The sequence below is a fragment of the Panthera pardus genome, unplaced genomic scaffold (genome assembly GCF_024362965.1).
Source record: "Panthera pardus isolate Hobbes unplaced genomic scaffold, ASM2436296v1 HiC_scaffold_1, whole genome shotgun sequence".
Lineage (NCBI taxonomy): Eukaryota > Metazoa > Chordata > Mammalia > Carnivora > Felidae > Panthera > Panthera pardus.
In genome coordinates, this window is record NW_026526654.1 from 19,794,260 (window position 1) to 19,815,634 (window position 21,375).

At 41.7% G+C, this 21,375-nt stretch overlaps 1 protein-coding gene across 4 annotated transcripts in view; it reads left to right on the forward strand.

Moving 5' to 3' along the window:
• Positions 1–21,375, forward strand: part of TMTC4 (transmembrane O-mannosyltransferase targeting cadherins 4) — a 65,308-nt gene that overhangs the window by 20,842 nt on the left and 23,091 nt on the right. For 2 of the 4 annotated variants that reach the window (XM_053890764.1, XM_053890838.1), the window contains exons 6-11: positions 13,795–13,892; positions 16,709–16,801; positions 17,031–17,195; positions 18,073–18,275; positions 19,921–20,092; positions 20,181–20,312. In XM_053890764.1, the coding sequence (XP_053746739.1) occupies positions 13,795–13,892; positions 16,709–16,801; positions 17,031–17,195; positions 18,073–18,275; positions 19,921–20,092; positions 20,181–20,312 (863 nt within the window). Of the gene's footprint in view, positions 1–13,791; positions 13,893–16,708; positions 16,802–17,030; positions 17,196–18,072; positions 18,276–19,920; positions 20,093–20,180; positions 20,313–21,375 lie in introns of all 4 variants that reach the window. The other 2 variants (XM_053890747.1, XM_053890789.1) reach the window with 1 other exon arrangement.

The window sequence follows — 21,375 nt, forward strand, 5'->3', positions numbered from 1 at the left end:
GCTGTTAATATAATAGCTGCCATTTATTGGCTATATCTAGTGGCACATGTATATGTGTGTATGTTATGTGTGTGTGTGTGTGTGTGTGTGTGTATATATGTGTGTATATATATATATATATATATATATATATATATATATATATATATGCTTTCTCATTTAAGTATGTAACAGTCTTTGTGGAATTACTTCCCCATTTTTCCAGATGTAGGACTCACAGTTTAAGTAACTTTTTCAGGGTCACACAGCTACTTATGGCAGAACTGGGTTCACACTGGAGTCTAACTCACTTCAAAGCCAACGGCAGCTGCCTTGTGTTCCTCTGCTTCCCTGTACTCATTGGACCAATGAGGCAAAGCTTATCAAAACCATCATTAAAAATAGCCAGGAGGGGGACACCTGGCTGGCTCAGTCAGAAGAGCGTGTGACTCTTGATCTCAGGGTCATGAGTTCAAGCCCCACATTGGGTGTGGAGATTACTGAAATAAATAAATAAACTTAAAAAGAAATAGCCAGGAGGTGCATTCAGTTCTACTAACAAATTGATAAATTATTAGGCATGATAATGGCATCACAGGTATGTTTTGAAAACAGTTCTGTTAGAGACTCATGGTGAAATATTTGTGGATGAAATGGTATAATGTCTGCGATTTGCTTCAAATTAATCTGAGGGGAGGCAAGAAGCATGTGGCCAGACTGGCCAGAAGTCGATCATTATTCGAGCTAAGTTAGGGGGATATAAGAGTCCCTACTGCCATACCTCCACTTTGGATGTTTTTTGTTTTTGTTTTTGTTTTTGTTTTTAAATAGTTGTTTTCTTTTTAAAGGCCAGGTGAGTCACCAGATTAAGCATCAACAGATTTTAATGACATGCTTTTTTAATCTTTAAAACATTGTGCTTATCTCAGACATCTAGACAATCCATTTCTAAGTATTTTTTTCCTTTCAACCTTACATGAAACAAATCAGTAGTTAATGACATGGGACCATCCCTGAGGCCTGAGGTTCTGCCTCTCCTGAGGTCTCTGTGTGTTTGGAAGACAACCATTTAGAAGGTTGAACAACATCTCCTTCGTTTTCTTCCTCCCCACAACTCCCAGGTGGTGTCCATCCCCACAGTAAGTGTCAGCGGGGCTACTTAATCTTAACATTTGCTTTCAGGATTCTGAAAGAGTTTCTAACAGTTTGCCTTTCAAAAAGTGCTATCCTAAGGTGAAAATGGCCCAAGGACCAGATTCTTGTGATATTTTAGTGTCCTGTATATTAGTGGGAGTTCCCTAGCAAAACAAAGACTTAGTTATATTATCTAAATCCCCATAGACTTTTCCTCCCTTATTTTTCTTGTGATAAAATATACGTAACATCAAATTGACCATTTTAACCATTTTAAATGTACCAGTTCAGTGCATTAAATATATTCCCACTGTTCAACCATCACCATTGTCCATCTCCAGAACTTTTTCATCTTGCAAAAGTGAAACTCTGTACCCATTAAACAGCAACTCCCTGCTCCCCCTTCCTTAGCCCCTGGAGAACGCCATTCTACTTTCTGTCCATGAGTTTGACTGTTCTAGGTACCTCATAGAAGTAGATTCATACAATATTTGTCCTTTTGTGTCTGGCTTATTTTACTGAGCATAACACCCTCAAGGTTCATCTATGTAGTAGCAGGTGTCCGAATTTTTTTCAAAGCTGAATAATTCCATTGTATGTATATATCACGATTTATTTATCTGCCAGTGGGCATTTGGGTTCTTTCTACCTTTTGGCTACTGTGAGTACTGCTTTGAACATTGGTGTACCCAATAGACTTTTTCAAAAAATGAACAATAGACTTCTTTTAAACCTTATTTTTTTTTCTACAAAAAGATTTAGGCAGGGTTGTAAATTCTTCTAGCACAAGCTGTGTTGTTTTGATGTTCTACGCATTGTACCTAGAACATCCATATAGAAACTACCCGTAGTTCCCAAGGGTGGACTGGAGTTGGCCTGTGAGATTTTTCACTCACTGCCCCTCCTCCATCCCATCCTGTACAGGCTGAACATGGGGCAGATTATGTCTTGGAGCATCAGTTGTCTCAGACCTGCAGCTCTGCTGAGACACAGCAGAAGGGTGACCCCAGTGGCCCCAGACTGCACCATGCTTACCGAGGACTTGGTTACACCCAAACACCCTGCACCCCCCTTTGTTACCATTATTTTATCATACTGAGATAAAACCACCAGTTTTCTTCTGACTCACCATGTTTCTGATAGAGCAGAGGTTGGGGACAGCTGAACAGAACAGCTTCGAGTACATAGAATACTGGTGGTAACTTTTCTTCCTGAAACTGAAAGTTAACTTAGCAATTAGGCATGTCCAGCTCTTCCTGGGGTTGGTATCTCCCCACCTATGGTGATCATAAAACTCCTAAGATACACATGGCCCCGGGTATCTGGTAGGGGGAGCAGTAGGATGACAGAGTGCACCTGCCCCAGCCTCATAGCACATTGAGTACCATTTTGTGGGTTTTCCATAAGACCCAATCGGAATGGGGAAGTGGGAGAGGGGGAGAGAGTCCATTTTCTACTCACTCTTATGCTCATTATAGACGGTGGTACTCATGTTCTTAAGTTGCCAAATAAATCTGCATTTGTAATTACAGAGGATAATTTATTCATCATATTTCTCCTAAATAAAATTAAAAATTAAATCTGTTGGCCTTTATCAAAGACAACTCTAAAGTTGTAATGAAGAATCAATCATTTTATTAATTTTAACATATCCCTCCCTTAAAGACTCTATTCCCTATACTGAATGCCTGTCAAAGACATAAGAAGTTTTTTTTTTGAAGAAAATACTAAATGTTGCTAGATTTTAACATGTGGGACACAATTTAGGAGATAGAATAAAACGTCTCACTATTTCTAAAGATTACTCGGGTGGATTAATGAAAAAACTATCAGAAGACTAACAATTCTTCTATCAAGTGTGAACTGATAAATTTATTAGCCTCCTTTAGTGTGGACTGTTCTCAGAGAATGGTGAAAAACTAAAGACATCTTATATTCTTTCCCTGGTTCCTTTAGTATTTACCTTCCCCCCCCCCTTCATTTCACAAATGTACATATTCTGACATATGCATCTGTGTTAAACTCATTTGTAAATTACAAAATTATCTCCAAGAGCCATCTCTACAGAAGGTAAATTTTTTAATAAAGGCTTTGGAAACTAATACCAAAGGTAAAAGTGTTTTAACGTGTGATGGCTTTTCAACTAATACATTGATTCTTGAGAAATTGGTGAAGTATATTCCAGTCTGGATGGAACTGTGTTAACAGTAGTAGCAACATGATCTTTCTTTTTTGGTTCAGTAGCATTCCTTTGACATTTGTTGTGTTTGCTTTAAAAATGGAAAGAGATTGTTGGGCCTTTAATGTTACATGTGAAATGTTTTCAAGAAAGTTAACCTGGAAATACTTCATGTTTGGACACAGATAGCAGTGGTAAATGTGGCTTCTGTGGAGAGCCTTTTAAGAATCTGAGTAGATTTTCATTAGGTTGAAGTTCCTTAGGACAGAAGACAGATGGATCAATTAGGAAAAAGGTTTTCTGTTGACCTCTTGTCTACAGGTCACACCCCCTTCCCAGGATCTGTTTTCCTGTTCACTTGAACCCCCTTCAGGAAAAGGCAAGGGTAAATGAAAATGAGGCCTGTGGCCCTGCTTCCAGACTGAAGTGAATGGCCTACAGTCTCTGTCAGCTTATTTAGTCATTGGAAAATATAAAGCTATGAGGTTGCCCCTCTCCACACATCCAGCCTCAGTGTCTTGACCCTGCCAGTTATTCTTGGCTGTGGTCTTTTGTGTCCTTTTTGTCCTCTGATTGTATCCACCTGCCCACATAGGCTTTGCGTTACAGATCATAATCATTTTTTTCCCCTTGGGAGTTTAAAGTAGGTGGTTGAAAACACCCATCTCTCAAGCTGCACTCTCCATCATTTTGAGTTGGTTTTCAGGTCCCACTCACTGTTTTCACTGCTATTTTCAGTCCCGCTCACTGTTTTCATATCACGGAGTATGGATGGTATGATTGAATTCTGCCTCCCAAGTTCCTTGCAGGTCCGGAGGCAGTGCAACCTGTATTCGAAAGAGAAGGACTTACACTCAGTTATTAGCTTCCCCGGGGAAAGTCCCATTTCCAAAACGTAAGGCAGTTCTCTGATTCCTCCCCTACAAGGCTCTGCGCCCTGAGCTCCACCTGCTGTAATCTCAGGAGCAAGCAGAGCAGGGCAGGACATGGTGAGCTGGTGAGCAGATGCCCAGCCCTGTCGCCCACTTGCTCCATTCACATCGGACAGCCCCCTCAGCTCTGCCAGCCACTCCTCCCCTCCACACTCCCAAATCCCCCTTTGTCTTATTATCCCCACCAAGTCTGGTAGAGCCTTTCCTAGTCTTTGCTGATAGAGACACTGTGTTTTCAGCCACTTTTCTATGTTTCAGATTTTTCATACTCCTTTTTAAACATACTAAGAATAGAATCTACGTTTATAGAGAACTCTCTGGAATAATCCTTACACAGCATGGTAATGTTCACCTTCATACCTATGGTGGATAAGAGTCTTTTTAAAGAAGAGCAAGACTTTCAGGGGTGCCCGGGTGGCTCGGTTGGGCGTCCGACTCTTGGTTTTGGCTCAGGTCATGATCCCGGGGTCATGGGATCAACCCTGAGTGTCAGGCTCTGCACTGAGCGTGGTGCCTGCTTAAGTCTGAATCTCTCTCTCTCTCTCTCTTTCTCTCTCCTTTTTTTTTTTTTAATTTTTTTTTAATGTTTATTTTTGAGACAGAGAGAGACAGAGCATGAATGGGGGAGGGGCAGAGAGAGAGGGAGACACAGAATCGGAACCAGGCTCCAGGCTCTGAGCCATCAGCCCAGAGCCTGACGCAGGGCTCGAACTCACGAACCGTGAGATCGTGACCTGAGCCGAAGTCGGACGCTCAACCGATTGAGCCACCCAGGCGCCCCTCTCTCTCCTTCTTAAAAATAAATAAAGAGGAGCAAGACTTTCATAAACTAATAATGCCATCATAGAGAAGAAGCAGTAAGAACCCTATATGCAAAAGTGATTCTGGTCAAGCATCCATGATAAGACTTTTCTGATTCTGTTCTAAAATAGTATACAGCCTTATCAATTTTTGTCATCCATTCCTTCACCAGTAATTAACCAAACCTGAAGAGTGTCCTTTGTACCAGGCCCTGTGTCCTGTGTTGGGGATACAAAAACTAGAAAGTCCATGCCTTGAAGGGCTTATGGTCCAGTATATTTTGATTAAAATAAAGGTTTCGGCATTCAGAATACTCAAGGAGTGGAATGTTCTAGTTTTCCATACTTCCTTGTTAACTTTTTCCTTCCTGTGCACACCTCACAATGGGCTCTCAATAAGTATTCTCTTCTTATCATAGTGCATTTATACAGAATTGATGACTGTGGCCTTTGTACTGTTAATTTCTTTATTTTCCTTGAAATGTGCATCTTCTTTTTTTTTAAGTGAGATATAACTGACATATAACATTTTATTAGTTTTAGGTGTACAAAATAATGACTCAATATTTGTATATATTCTGAAATTATCACCACAGTAAGTGTAGTGAGCATCCATCACCATATTTTTTTAATGTTTATTTACTTTTGAGAGAGAGATTGAGAGCAGGGGAGAGGCAGAGAGAGAGGGGGGAGAGAGAATTCTAAGCAGGCTCTGCAATGTCAGCACAGAGCCTGATGTGGGGCTTGAACTCACAAACTGTGAGATCATGACCTGAGCCGAGATCAAGAGTTAGATGCTCAACCAATTGAGTCACTCAGGCTCCCCATTCGTCACCATATATAGTTACAATTTTTTTTTCTTATGATGAGAACTTTTAAGATCTACTCTCTCAGCAACTTTTAAATATGCATTACAGTATTGTTAACTATAGTCATCATGGTATACATTACATCCTCAGAATTTATACCTAGAAATTTTTACCTTTTGGCCACCTTTATCCACTTTGCCCACCTCCACTGTCCTCTGGCAACCACCAATCTGTTCTATTTTGGAGTTTGTTTGGTTTTTAATTCTACACATTAAGAGAGATCATGCTGTATTTGTTTTCTCTATCTGACTTATTTTCCTTAGCACAGTGCCCTCAAGGTCCAAACATGTTGCAAATGGAAGGAATTCCTTCTTTTTTACATCTGAGTAATATTCCATTTTGTTTATACTGTGTATATGTACATATATACACACACAGTATATGTTTTATATATATTATATATTTATAGTATTTTATATACTAGAGCGTAATATGCTATACTATATCATGGTATTACATAGTGTTTGTAATATACCATAGTATGTAATATACGGTGTGTATATAATATATATAGTATTACATAGTATTATAGTATATGTATAATGTATATTTTATAGTATATATATAATACATATAGTATTTTATGTATATAGAATGTGTATGTGCATGTGTGTGTGTGTGTGTGTGTGTGTGTGTGTGTGTGTAAAACGGTTTTTCTTTATTCATTCACCCATGAACTTAGATTGTTCCATTTCTTGGCTGTTATAAATAATGCAGTGAATGTGGGGTGCAATATCTTTTCAAGATAGTGAGTTCATTTCCATTGGATAAATACCAGAACTGGAATTTCTGGATCACATGGTAGTTTTATTTATGCTGCTAATTTCTTTCATCTACTCTCTATTAAATTTCCTTCAGTCCAACAGAGCAGAGAGGTTGATACTAATGGACGTTCATATATCCAGGTGTATATTTTTTCATTTGGACTTTGAGCTACGTTAAGAAATAGTCACTCCTCTGTTTTCCCTGCCTCGTCAGTGTGCATTTTACAAAAAGCCGACTAGTGAGCACACGTGGTAAACACACTATCATGACGGTGATGACAGTTGCTCGTGTTATGCCACATATTTTAAGTGTCCCACTGAGAATCAAAGCTCTTTTGTGGTAAAAGTTCAGTCCGGCATTTATTGGATACAAATAATGATGCTGTTTGTTGTTTATACTCAAGGCTTAACGTGACCTGGTCTTTGTTCTTTTTGGATCTGAACGTAAATTCAAAGAAAGGTCTCGCAGCAGTTACACAGAAACTTGTAGTTCAAGAGAGGTTTTTAATATTTTTTATAAGGGAACAAAACATTGAGTACTCTGAAATTAGTGGTTTAACTAGTCAAAAAAAAATCTCTTTCAAAGGATGTATTTCTTTTTGATAACCTTATTAGCTTTCTTTATAGATGCAATGTATGTATTATAAAGCTCTAGGCAATTTTTAACTGCCTGAGTTTATTAACAAGCAATTTTGGGCTTACCTCTAGAATCCCCAGCATTTTCAGAAAATGGAAAAAAATCTACTCACATAACATTTCTGTCTGGATTTTTATTTTTTTTTTTGTGGTGGCGGTGGTGTTGGGGTGCTTAAATAGAATATTTCCATGCAAGATCTTTTGTTACAGAATCCTTTTTTAAAAAGGAAATGTCCTGGGGCACCGGGGTGGCTCAGTCAGTTAAGCATCTGAGTCTTGATATCAGCTTAAGTCATGATCTCACAGTTGTGAGATTGAGCCTCGAGTCAGGCTCCACACTCAGTGTGGAGCCTGCTTGGGATTCTCTCTCTCCCTCTCTCTCTGCTCCTCCCCTGCTCACTCACATGCTGTCTCTCTCCAAATAAATAAATAAACATTTTTAAAATAAATAAATAAAAATTAAAAAGGAAATGTCCTTATAAGGGAAACTATACTTTTTTTTAAATATTTATTTGAGCAGAGTGCAAGTGGGGGAGGGTCAGAGAGAAGGGGACAGAGCTGACAGGCTGACAGCAGCAAGCCGGATGTGGGGCTCAAACCCACGAACTGTGAGGTCATGACCTGAGCCGAAGTCGGAAGCTCAACTGACTGAGCTACCCAGGCACCCCAACCATTTTAAATTCTAAACTATTGCAAAAGACAATATCCCAAATATTAGTTGTTGTAAGTTCTTAAACGTTGTTTGCTGTATTGCTGTCCTTGCCACAGTTCGGGGAGCTAGAATAGGATAACTCTTCCTCTTGGGGTATCATTTCCTCATATTTTCATTCTGATTGAAGACATCTGTTTTCCTTTGACTTAGAATCATGCAGCTCTAAAAAACAATAGGGAGACTGTGTATCTCATGTACTATAGGACTCTTGTTTTTAGTTTTGGGGTCATTGCCGACTGAATTCTGACTGTGGTACTCATGTGCATTTTCTTTTCTCTGCCTTTATGTTTCTTCGGTTCCTACACCACTTGATGTCCCCCAAACGGGCTGGTATTTTAGAATAGTAATGTCTGACTTCTTTCATTCTGCGGGTGGAAGCACTGCCTGGTTGGCTCCAACTTTTGGAATGGGAATCTGACGCTCATTGTGTCGCTCTGGCAGAGAGAGTGGGAGCCACCTGCCGGGGTGGCGTGGTTCCCACACACAACATGACGTGCCAGCTTCAAGGCAGCAAAGATGCCAGGCATCGAGTGCTGAAGAGGGGAGCTCATACAATGTGATGCTTTCACTGAAAGAAGATCTTCCCACCAGAAAGTAGTACCAGCTCCGAAGCACATGCTTCATTAAATTGATCACATCTGTTGGCACTTGTGGGTGTTAGCACTGACAAGTGTCTCTCTGTTAGTGCATTTTGGGTTTTTTTTTTCTTTTTTTCTTTTTTGGCCTGTGCTTCCTCCACTCTATTAGCCTTTGCCTCATTTATCTAAGTGATTGTATTATCTTAGATAATGCAGACATAGACTGAGACAAACATTTTCGAGGCCAGTTTATGAAGCTCTGGATCATAAACTGTTGATGTTTCCTAAAGCTGCATAATTATCCTAGAGCAAGGTGTCTTCCTACGTGAGGAGAGATGTCACATGGTATAAGAATGGTTCCTTTTCTCCTTCTCCTGGGTCATTGGTGGTTGCAATTTAGCAGACTGGCTGGAGATGAGACAGAGGACTCTGGGTAAACGCAACATCCTGAGATGCTCGCATGTAGCTACGTACCAGTTAGATTTCCCTATTTGGGGAGGATTGTTTTGAATACAAATATTCATAAATACAACCACACTGGAGGCGACATCTGGCTCTCAGAATTTATGGTCACTGTTTGTAACAGCTATGAATTTAAAATTAACACGGTCAACTTTTGCTGTGCCTTTTTAATATTCCTTGTGTAATTTTTTAAATGTTTAATTCCAATATCGTTGACATACAGTGTTATATTAGGCTTATGTAATTTTTTTAACTTTTTTTTTTTAAAGAGTCTCTTACATGATGGGAATTTTTCCATTGTGAGGAAATTTCAAGACATTAATGTCAAAAGATGTGACTTCTGGCTGTATTTTTGTTCACATTGAAAGTGAATTGTTAACTTTTTTGTATTAAATTGCATATCATAATTGCATAACAAATGTGGTAATATAAGACTTCTGGTAGACATAGAAATAAATGAAATTATTGATTCCCCAAATACCTATTGAGCACCAGCTGTTGGAGGTAGCCTATCATTATCTGTTTCAGCTGTCCTATTAAAATGTTCAAACTTGGAAATAAAAAAATGGCTTTCATTAGTTAATAAGTTAATTTCATTAGTTAATAAGAGCATACCCAAAGAAATGCAAAGCCCAAACTCATCTAGAGATGCTATATCTTTGCAACTATTAGCATTGGTCACCTTGACAAATCAAGACTCAAAAAGGAGTCTTGAGTCTGAGGAATTACATGGGTAAAACTATGCTAGAGCAGGCCATATTACTAGAAGTGCACTAGGCTGGGCTGTCCCCAGACTCAGAACCAGTTTCCCAGTTGAGTATTTACTTTTTATAAGGCCCTCCTTGACCACTCCCATACTGGAAATAGTGCCAATGGTATGTACATTGGCGTTTTAAGACATCAGTTAAATTAAGCTTTCCAGTTTGAATGCTGGAAAAAGTGAAATGTGTGTGCATGAATAGTCCTATAACTCCTGATAACATGTCAAGTGGCCAGTCTGGGAGGGGGTTGCAAGAGAAAGATTTAAATAGACAAGCTCGCTTCATACTTTCTGAGTTTTCGAAGGCAGACTTGGAATACAATTAAAGCCATGAGCAGATCATTTCATCTGTGAGCTGGGTCTCTGAGCACATGATATAGACAGGGCTGTGCAGTAGGAACACAGGATGAGCCATGCACGTAATTTTTAAATGTCTAGTAGCCACATTATAAAAAGATGCAGTTGGATGAATTTTAACTGCAGTTTTTAGCCAGATGTATAAAAAATACTATAATTTCAACATGTAAAAGTCAGTATAAAAATTATGAAATATTTTACATTTTGTTTTTTCATTCTGAGTCTTCAAAATCGGGCGTGTATTTTATACTTAACAACGCATCTCACTAGGGACCAGACACATTTCAGGTGCTCATTAGCTATAATGCCTACTCTTCTGAACAGTGTAGTCTAAGATTTGATTTTCTGAATATAAAGCCATCCCTAGGTTTGTAACTGACAACTGAAATTTTGCTTTTGACCAGAAATTGCCACTGTTGAGAAGTGGCATAATATTTAAAAATCACTGTAACTTAAGAAATTTCTTCAGCAAAGAAACGTTGTCTTTCGCATGCTTTTTACCAGACATGTCTGCACAAAATCATAAGAGGTAAGTAGAGAGTGGAAATCTTCCAAAAGAATCGTGATAGAGGATTTGAGAGGTGTGAGGTGTCCAGGTCCCTTGCAGAAATTTGGGGTTTGAGAAATGTGGTGAAAGTATGGAGTGAGATTAGGAAGAAGGTTATCAGTAAATGTGAAAGCTGTGTTTCCTATGCAAGTTATTTTTCTGTATTCAGTGAAATCTCTGATTTTGCCATCTAAGGAGAAAACCATTTTAAATTCCAGACAAGTGGAACCTGAGCCCATTACTTTCACATCTCCATACTCATTTAACTTTGTGTTAATGGAGTGCTTCAGAAGCTGTCCTTTGGGTGTTTTAATGGAGGAACTGGGAATTTTTTTCCTATCCAAGCCACTGGTCCATGATAGGGGGAAATTCATCTAGGTTACACAGTCAAGTAAAATACAAGCTAGTTCAGTTTTTTAGGAAGGAATGTAAAATGGTCAAGGAACCTTCTTTAAATGTTAAGAACAGGGAGCATCACATTGGGAAGTCATTATGTTTTATTAAGAGTTAGAAACAGACACACACACACACACACACACACACACACACACACACACACACACACTCACAAGCATAGGGGCACCTGGGTGGCTCAGTCGTTAACCATCAGACTCTTGATTTCGGCTCAGGTCATGATCTCATAGCTCGGGAGATCAAGCCCCACGTTGGGCTCTGTGCTGACAGCATGGAGCCTGCTTGGGATTCTCTCTCTCCCTTTCTCTCTCTCTCTGGTCCCCTGCTCCCACACACACTCTCTCTCTCTCAAAATAAATGAACTTAAAAAGAAAAGTTACAAATACAGATTGTGGGAATGAGGAAGCTTAGAAAAAGCCAGTCCAGGCGGTGGGGGAGAGGTCCATTTGGTTTCTAGTGAACCATCAAATCTAATGCTTAGTGGACGTGGAAGCAGCATGCTGAGACCAGGGACCCCAGCACATCTCCCGAGCTGCCGTAGTGCCCGTCCCATTGTGAGCCCTGAGGGGCACAGGAGCCTGGCTGGGGGTCATTTACCCTTTTATCTGTGGAGAAGACCCCATGGTAATACATGAGTTCTTATAATTAAAGACATCTAATTACCTACCAACTGCTAATATGAGAAAATCCTGAGAGTGGTTTGACGCAGACTCAGGAGGATGTGTTATGGGAGAAAAGCTCAGTGGACCATATGTCCACAGCATGGAGAGGACAAGCCTTAAGGGTGTTATCTGCCATCCATCTCCATCATATGGCAGAAGGTTACAGTGCCTTGTGAGCTGTGACCACCTCCATTCTGCCCGCTGAACCCCTGGGCTGAGCTGCTGATACTTGTGAGGCCTTTCCTAAAATCATAATTTAAAAGGAATTGACCAAGGGACACCTGGGTGGCTCAGTCGGTTAAGCATCCAGCTTCAGCTCAGATCATGATCTCACAGTTCATAGGTTCCAGCCACATGTCGGGCTCTGTGCTGACAGCTCAGACCCTGGAGCCCGCTTCGGATTCTGTGGCTCCCTCTCTCTGCCCTTCCCCGCTGGTGCTCTCCCTCCCTCTATCAAAAATAAACAAACATTAAAAAAAAAATTAGAATCACCTGGAAGGCTGGTTAAAAGGCCAGTTGCTGGGCTCCACCATCAGGTTTCTGATTGCACAGCTCTGGGTGGGGCCTGAGACTCTGAATTTCTAACAGGATCCAAGGGCAGGTGCATGGACCACACACTGTCATTACCCTGGTTCAGGGCACTGGTCCCAAGTGTGGGTGATTTCTGCCCCACTGTTCTCAGGGGTGTTTGACAAAGCCTGTGGCATTCTTGGTTGTCACATCTGAGGGCTGGGAGGGCTGCTGGCATCTAATGGGTGGAAGCTAACGAGGCTGTCAAACATGCACATAGTTAAAAAAAAAATTAAGGATATGTGAAGGGCTTTACAGTGGGAAAGCATAGACTTTATCCCTCTGCTGCCCAAATTTTCTTCTTAGAACTGTTCAGAAACAACTGTGGTTGGTTTCTTGTGTGTTTTACAGATATGTTTTGCATTTACAACCATGTTTCTATAATTTTTAACACAAATGGCCAGGCATTTCTGTATAGTTTTTCTCCTCTCAAATATATCAGTAGGTAGGTAATGTTGCTCCCAATTTATAGATGAAGTCGTTGAGACTGTGAGTGGAAGTAATTTGCTCAAGGTCACATAGTAAATGGCAGAGCCGGATTTTGGACCAAGAGTTCTGGTTTTGATCAGAACTGAACCAAGATTCGTAGGAACTCCAGGCAAGCTAATGGTTTGGCCCTCCAAGCAGGTTTGCTTTGCCCTACTTCAAACCTATGTCTTTTTTAAATGTGTACCATCTATGTAGATGAGGGGGTGAGGGCCTTACAAAGGACATGTGGCCTCTCTCCAGCAGTTCAGCCCTGGCCCTAAATTGCAGATATCACCCACCAAACAGAATAAAGCCAGACCCTCCCTTGGCTGGAGGCAGTTCAGGGACCATCAGTTTTAACTCAAGGTCAGTCCCACCCCAGGCTTCTTACTACAGAGTTCCCATTTCTAAGGATGTTCTGGCTTGAAGCCCCATGCAGGTTGGCAGCCCAGCCCAGCCTGGCCTGGGCCTTTACCTGGACTTCTGTGCCTACAGTTGTAGGCTTTCTCAGGGCAGCTCAGGCATTGCCATCACTGCTGTGGTGATAGCAGCAGTCACTGCTGGGGCCATCCTATAATCAGATACAGTGCTCACACTCTCAGTGGGACTTCTCAACACAGCCTGTCAGAGTGGCCTGTTAGGTGGCTGGCAGGTCAGGAAGTAGGAACTTGCCCCATAGGGAGTCTGCAATGAGATATCTTGGTGGCCAGGCCTTCATTGCGGTGCCTCCAACAGGCTGTGGGTACCTGCTAGGATGTGCCTTGAGAGTGGGTATGTATATCATCTAGACGGTGCTGTTTAACTAGAAATGCAGAGTGTAATACACTTGCCCACAGAGAAATGCTATCAGAAGACCAACCTCTTTTTAAATCGTGGCTATTTAGAGCACATGCTTAGGATTTTAGTCCCTGGTGCTACCAGGGCTAAGCTGTGTTGCATGATGTTTATGTCTGTCATTTCTCTATCAGCAGGTAACAAGGAGGGAACACATTCTACGTTCTGGGTGTTGCTGAGTATCCTCCTGGGAGCGGTGGCCATGCTGTGTAAAGAGCAAGGGATCACTGTGCTGGTAAGACCTGAGATGCAGTCAGGGCCTGCCCCTCCCTCTGCCACAGTAGAGACGTCTCGGGCTAGCCCTGCCTCTGTGACTTCCTCCACTTCTCAACCCCATTACCAGCCAGTCAGGGACCCTTCTATCAGTTACTTGTGCTTTTAGTACATGTAGTGTTTCATGGAAATGGACTGTCTCAGTTGACTATCATTAGCAACCGGTGGGAAACGGAAAGTGGGAAGTTCTTACAGACAGTGATTAGCTCTCTCATGGAGGGGTGCCGTAGAAAAAGAGAAAAGAACAGTTTCAGTTTTCCGGGGTGCTGTCCTATTGCCGCACTTCGAGATACAGCAGTGGGCTGACGCCATCAATGCTTCTGGTCCTGATTAAAGAAGTATTGAGTGTATGTTGTGCTTGGCCTTGACTGGAAATATCAAAGAGGAAAGGAGGGGTCCTGAAGAGCAGAGGCCTCCACCTCCTATGTCTGATCAGAATCGAAGCCCCAGGAAGGGAGAGGCATTGAAATTCACTTTCCTTTTCTTCCATCGTAGCCAATTTTATGCTTGATGTTATTAGAGGAAAACTTAGAAATTAGGGCTATGATCAGGGGTAGAGAAACGGAAACAAAGTTATGGGATTTGCATGGCCCAGATAGGAATAACCTGGGAAGGAAAGAGCAGATAAATCTATATGGGGTTTGATGTAAGTCAAAGCAAAGATGAAAGAGTTTATGAGGCTTAGTCTAGAAGATGAAGGTTAGCTAGCTAAGAAATGGCGCAGAAAGAATTACTGCGCAAAGATACTTGAACTTCACGGGTTATTATTTTTTTTTAAGTTTGTTCCAAGCTGATGTTTTTCAATCTCAGCATTATTGATGTTTTGGGCTAGATCATTCTTTTTTATGGGAGGGTTGTCTTGTGCACTGTGGCAGGTGTAGCAACATCCCTGGCCTCTACCCCTAAATTCCAGTAGGACTGTCTTGACTGTGACAACTTAAAATGTCTCTAGACATTGTCAAGCATCCCCCGGGTGGCAGAATCATCCACTGCTCTAAACCTTTGCTTCGCAAAGACCAGTAGTATCAATACCATCTGGGAGCTTATTAGAAATTTAGGATCTCTGACCCCACCCCAGGCCTGCTGAACCAGAATCTCCATGTAACAAGGTCCAAGGTGGCTCCTGTTAATGTTTGAAAAGCACTAAAGGTTGAATTTATGTGACTAAAGATACTAAAGATGTGGTAAAATTTAGTTGTTTTCAAACATTTGATTAGAATGTGGACATTTTGATGATGTATTTAAATGGGCAGTTGGAGAGTGCCAAAATTCTATTTGGCTCAGTCCTTGTATTGATGTGATCCCCTCACCCCTTGGTGACTCATAGGGAGAAAAACAAATGGTATAAGACAGTGGCAGCTCAACAGGAAGCTTCTGCCTTCTAGAAGATGGTTTACACCAGGGGAGAAATGGTCTTCTGTGACTCACTAAAATCCTGTATCTCATGAGTGAATAAAATCAGAATTCTTTGAAATGATTAACCCAGTGCTGGCCTGTGTATTAGATAATTAATGGCTTCCAGCATTTATGGGAGAGGGTTAAGTAGGGATCCTTGCTCTAAAAGCCACAAATTACCACTGGCTTCTGATGATTTATGATTTTCTTCACCGCAAAGCCCCACATCAAAAAGACCAAAGTCATTTAGGGGGAGCTTTAACCACAGATGCCATATGCACTGTGACCACTTTAGATTGGTCAGGGAGTTCCACAAGTTGACCTTGCCTACAGCGGTGACGTCTACAGAAAGTCCATTGCAGGGCAGAGAAGGGAATCCAAGGTCCATCTAGCCTGGCAAAAGCAGCCCTCGCCTTCTGGAAAGAAACTATTTTGGGTCTACTGGAAGCTACCAGCGGAAGTGGAGCTGCATCACATCCCAGACACTGGCTTCACGTAATGGAAGTTATTTGTCGTTCACCTCGCAGCCGTGGGTGGAGGTGGCTGTTGTCCACACAGTGGACACTAGCTGGTGCAGCTTCTGCCCTCTGGAGTATGTAGTTTCCACCATTGCCCTGATGGTGTCCATCACAGCCAGCCAGAAGGGGAAACCAAGTGACGGAGTGTGCCCAGGTTATAAGCAAACCTCCAAAATAATGCATAAGCGCTTTGAGCCACGTTCTGGAGGCTGAAACTCAAGTCACATGACCACACGTAGCTGCAGGGCTGGCTGGGAAGTGCTACTGGGCTGTGTGCCCAGCAAGACCTGAAAACCAGCGGACAGCCAGGAGTCTGCACCTGAGAGATCCAGAGCCCCATCAGAGATGATTTCTTATGTTGTGCCCCTGCTACTACTACACGTGCTGAAATCAGTCAGCGCTTGGCGTTCTTGAGGTGTGACTAATTACTTACATGGCTCGGTTTTCGAGGTTGACGGCTGCCTTTATCTTCTGAGGCATAATTACTGTGCAGGTAACCCCTCTGTTAAGCCACTAAGAGACTATTTTATAGTAAAAGAAAAAAAAATAGGCAAGAGGGACCTCTGGAGAACTTCTCCTGGGAACCCCAAATTTCCAGCTATCCTGAATCCTTAGACTACTCTTCTGTGCAGACTATGAAATTATGACCAACAGGGATCTACTAGGCAGGAAATCTGATACATCACCATGAGCCGATTTCATAAGAACAATAGTGGGGTGTCTGTTTTACAGCTGGAGACATCTCCCGTGATTATCTTAGCCACTGCAATTCTTGTCGAGATTCAGTAATAAAATTGTGAAGTGTAATTGCCACCTAATCAGAGCCAGGCTCTCCCTCACTGATTGCCTTGCTTTGCTTCCTCAGGGTTTGAATGCAGTCTTTGACATCTTGGTGATAGGCAAATTAAATGTTCTGGAAATGGTCCAGAAGGTACTACATAAAGACAAATCATTAGAGGTGAGTATATACTTTTTGTCTCCAGCCCAGACATGGAAAATGTCAAGTACCAGCTGATTTAAAACGCCATTTTCAAAATATTTCTCGCCGTTTTGAATTTGAAAATAGCTAGCCCTTTTCAGCACGGCAGCAGAGCAGTTCGGGCAGAAGTGCTGCACACGTGCACTGAGCTCGGCTGCGCTTTTATTTGAAAACCCACGACATCAGGGGCTTTGCGTTGACCTTTCAGAACCTTGGCGTGCTCAGGAATGGGGGCCTCCTCTTCAGGATGACCCTTCTGGCCTCAGGGGGAGCAGGGGTGCTCTACATGCGCTGGAAAATCATGGGCACCGGCCCCCCGGCATTCACCGAGGTGGACAATCCCGCCTCCTTCGCTGACAGCATGCTGGTCAGGGTGAGTGCTGAGCCTGTCCTCCACTTTTGTCTTCTCTGCCCACTAGCTTTCAGAACCTTTGTCCCCCTCTTCTGACTTCCCAACACGCCCACAAAATCCCTAATCAGTGGAACACCTCCACATTTGTTTGCTCTCACTAAGGATATTCTCGGATGAAACCAGATTTTAAGGGATCGATCAAGAGAGCGTGAGTCCCTTGTATTTCCATTCTAATCAAAATTAAGAGAAATGGTTCTTTCAAATATCAGCTTTCCTGCCAGCCTCACTAAAGTGTCCCCTGACCCCATTACTGTTGTGGTAAAGGAAATTGATGTAGTGGGATTAACACAAAATCTAACCGCATCGGTAATATATCTTTAAACGTCTGGCAGTATCCAGACACTATTTCTTGTAAAGGTTTGCTTTTTCTGAAGGCAAGGTGTCAAGCCACAAATTCTTAGTGGTGCATTTCATAGAGGTAGAAATCAAAAGGAGGAAAAACCCTCTTCTTAAATTGTCAGACACATAGGTGAACCCTGGGCCTCAGATTTCCTGGGTCACAGACTTTGGGCATCACTAAGTAAATGGGACACATTTTGACCAGAAATATAACAGATGTATAGCAGAGTCTGGTGGCTTTGCTGTATTTTTCTCTATTACAGTCTGAACACATTTAATAGATTGCAAAGTATAGTCCCACGTCCAATGTAGAAATTGACATTTTATTTTATACAACTGCTCTCCTTGAACAGAAGCCTATGGATGCCTCAAAAGTGAAGTTACAAGGTATGTGTATATATACACACCATATACATATATATGGGTGTTATATATGCATATATGTATATATGTAGAAGTTCTGTATCAAATGAGTGTTTGTTTTCCTTTTGACTGACAGGCCATAAACTATAATTACTACTATTCATTGAATGCCTGGCTGCTGCTGTGCCCCTGGTGGCTGTGTTTTGATTGGTCAATGGGCTGCATCCCCCTCATTAAGTCAGCCGGTGACTGGAGAGTAATTGCACTGGCAGCACTGTGGTTCTGTCTAATTGGCCTAATATGCCAAGCCCTGTGCTCTGAAGACAGCCACAAAAGAAGGTAAGAGGCAGCACTGAATTTCAACTTCCACACTGGGCTGGATCAGAGCATTTTGCTAAATCCATTTTGCACTGATCATTTTAACAATTTTGTGGAAGTAACATCTAAGGACATTTATTTCCAAAACGTATTTATGCCTAGGATGAGTTCCACCCATTTGGAATCCATTGCTGGCTTCAACTAGTGGGGAGTGAACTTGGAGGAGGGGAACGGATGACTGCTCTGTCTCCCCCTCCCACCTTTCCCTTGAAGTAGCATCTTGAGATCCTTTTCTCTGTAGGTGGTAAAGAGTAATTTATGGTCAGAACAGAGAGTGTAATTGATGTGTGCTGTGCCCATCATTTCACAATTCTCCTTCAAAAAACTCTGGTGGATGTTCTAGTGATTCCTTCTGTTGTTTAGTAGAAAATAAACCGCTGCTCCAAAGAGACTATTCTTTCTCACAAAGAGAGAGAGAGAGAGAGAGAGAGAGAGAGAGAGAGAGAGAGAGAGAGAGAGAGAAAATAAAAGGTTATTGAGAAAATAATGGAGGTGGGGGGAACAAATGTGTTTCCTGAGAAAGAAGACTATTTAAGGTAGTTGATTCCCTTTAAGCATATGTGTTTAGGGAATTAGTAATTTCTCAGAATAAGTTTTGTTTTTAAAGCTTATTTATTTTGAGAGAGAGAGAGCACGAGCAGGGGAGAGGGAGAGAGAGAGAGAGAGAGAGAGAGAGAGAGAGAGAGAGAATGAGAATTCCAAGCAGGCTCTGCACTGTCAGTGCAGAGCCTGATACGAGGCTCAATCTCACAAACCATGAGATCATGCGTGACCTAAGCCAAAATCAGGAGTTGGTCGCTCAACCTCCCGAGCCACCCAGGCACCCCCAAAATAAGTTTTAAGTTTACCTGTTAAATTGGTTCATAATTCTACTAACTTTAGCCCCAGTTCACCTATACACATGCAATAATGATTTTGCCTTGTTTTGTTTTGTTTTGTTTTGTTTTTTTAAGTACTGAAGGCACAGGGTCCAGGAAGGAGCCACCAAATTTGACCTAGCTTCTTAATTTATGCTCTTGCATCATATGGGACATCGGAAATGTTGCCTAGTTCCGGAAGCTCTTTGTTGCTCAGCTTTCTTTTTGCTTGAGTGAAATATGTGGTGACATAGCACCCAAAAATGATTGCAATTTTGTTTATTTCAGATTTTATAAAGCTTAAACTAGTAAAGTATTATTATTCCTGTTAAGGTTGGAGAGGGGATTTTTTTTTCCCATGAAAACTATAGTGGACTAATTGGGACCAAAATACCCACTGATCTATTCAATGCCTACATGGTTTGAGGGGTGTTAGGAGTAAGTGAATTAATAAGGGCTCACAAAGTGTGATCATTCTAACCTTACTTGTATGGATTGAGCACCTTACAAGTCTTGTCCATATGCTTGATGCTAAACTAAGTGCATTAGTGAGATTTTATGACTTATCCTAATACTGCCAGGCTAAATCCTCTTTACTGATGACGTTTCTCTGCTACTGCTGGTACCTTTTCCCAATTGATGACTTAAAAAAAAAAAACACAGCCTTTATCACTAATTTAATGTTGAGTAGGATTTTTTTTTTTTGAGAAGTCTGAAAATAGCTACTTTAATTACTTCTCACTTTCCAGGATCCTTACGCTGGGCCTAGGATTTCTCATTATCCCATTTCTCCCTGCAAGTAACTTGTTCTTCCGAGTGGGCTTTGTGGTTGCAGAAAGAGTCCTGTACCTCCCCAGTGCTGGGTACTGCATGCTGCTGACGTTCGGATTCGGAGCGCTCAGTAAACACACTAAGAAAAAGGTATTGGCCCAGGGTGGTGTGCCATTCATACCCAAGACAACTGGCTAGACCTTCCTAATGACATTTATGGTATCTCTCTGTTCCTAAGAAATTGATTGCTACTGTCGTACTGGGAATTCTATTCATAAACATGCTGAGGTGCATGATTCGCAGTGGTGAGTGGCGAAACGAAGAACAGCTTTTTAGAAGCGCCCTGTCTGTGTGTCCTCTCAACGCCAAGGTATGTTGACTGCCATGTTTCCTGAGAAAGACCTTCCTAGCATATACTTTAAGTTGAACAGCTGAATAAGAAGAAGGTCCCTTTACCTTCACACAGAAGCTAGCATAGACCATGACCAAATACTCGGGTTTTTCTTTGGTTTTGTTAATGATTTTGATAAATTCATTACACTTCCAGTTGGCCAAAATAATTCAAAAGAACTCATTAAAACCAGACAGCGTCAGTGAAACTGCAGGTTACTTAAATGACGTTTTGCCCATCTTCCAGTTGGTCCAGTCACCCACTGAAATGGTAGCAGTGAGGTGGCCGCACACATCCAGACTGTGGTTGGGGGAGGGGCAGAGTTTGAACCTCAGAACACGTGCCCGGGCCACCGCCTCAAGTCTTCCTCCCGTCTGTAACTTGAAGATGACTACACCAGTGAACAGGCAGCACTTTGGTTCAGGAAGTTTAAATTATACCGTCTGATGTGCAGTATTACACATTTCTGTTGCCTGTGGCTTCTCTGCTTGTGATTCCTTTTGTCAGATTAGGTAAAAATAAATGTGTAGGCTTGAAAATTGGCAGTGTTTTTGTTGAAGCTGTTTGGTAGGAATGTGTTTCACTTGTATTCTTGATGAATCCAGTCTCTTCATTTAACCAGCTGTGCCTTTTGGGGCAAAACGAAACTGCTTTGAATTCTCACTGCCCTTTTCCATCAAGGGGAGATCATGTCTGTCTCCTGGATTTGTTGTGAGGCCTCAATGAAATATGGCGTCTGAAGAGCTCTAACATGGTAGTTAGAACATGGTGGGTGCTCAAGAAAGGTTAGCTTTTTGAGGCTCGTTTTAGTTTTGGTTGTCTCCTTAAATGAGAAAATGCTACTTGGTCAAAATGAGAGGCCAAGGGGTTAGGTTAGAAGAACCTTTTTTTGGTATAGAGTATTCATAAATAATGATACATTCTGCCTTGGGTCATCAGAACACGAGTTCCTAGCATGCTTAACTGTGATCCTGTAGGGGGAGAAAAAGAGCTCTCTGGGGTTCTGTCTCATTTCCGTAGTCTATATTTAAGAGAAAGCAGG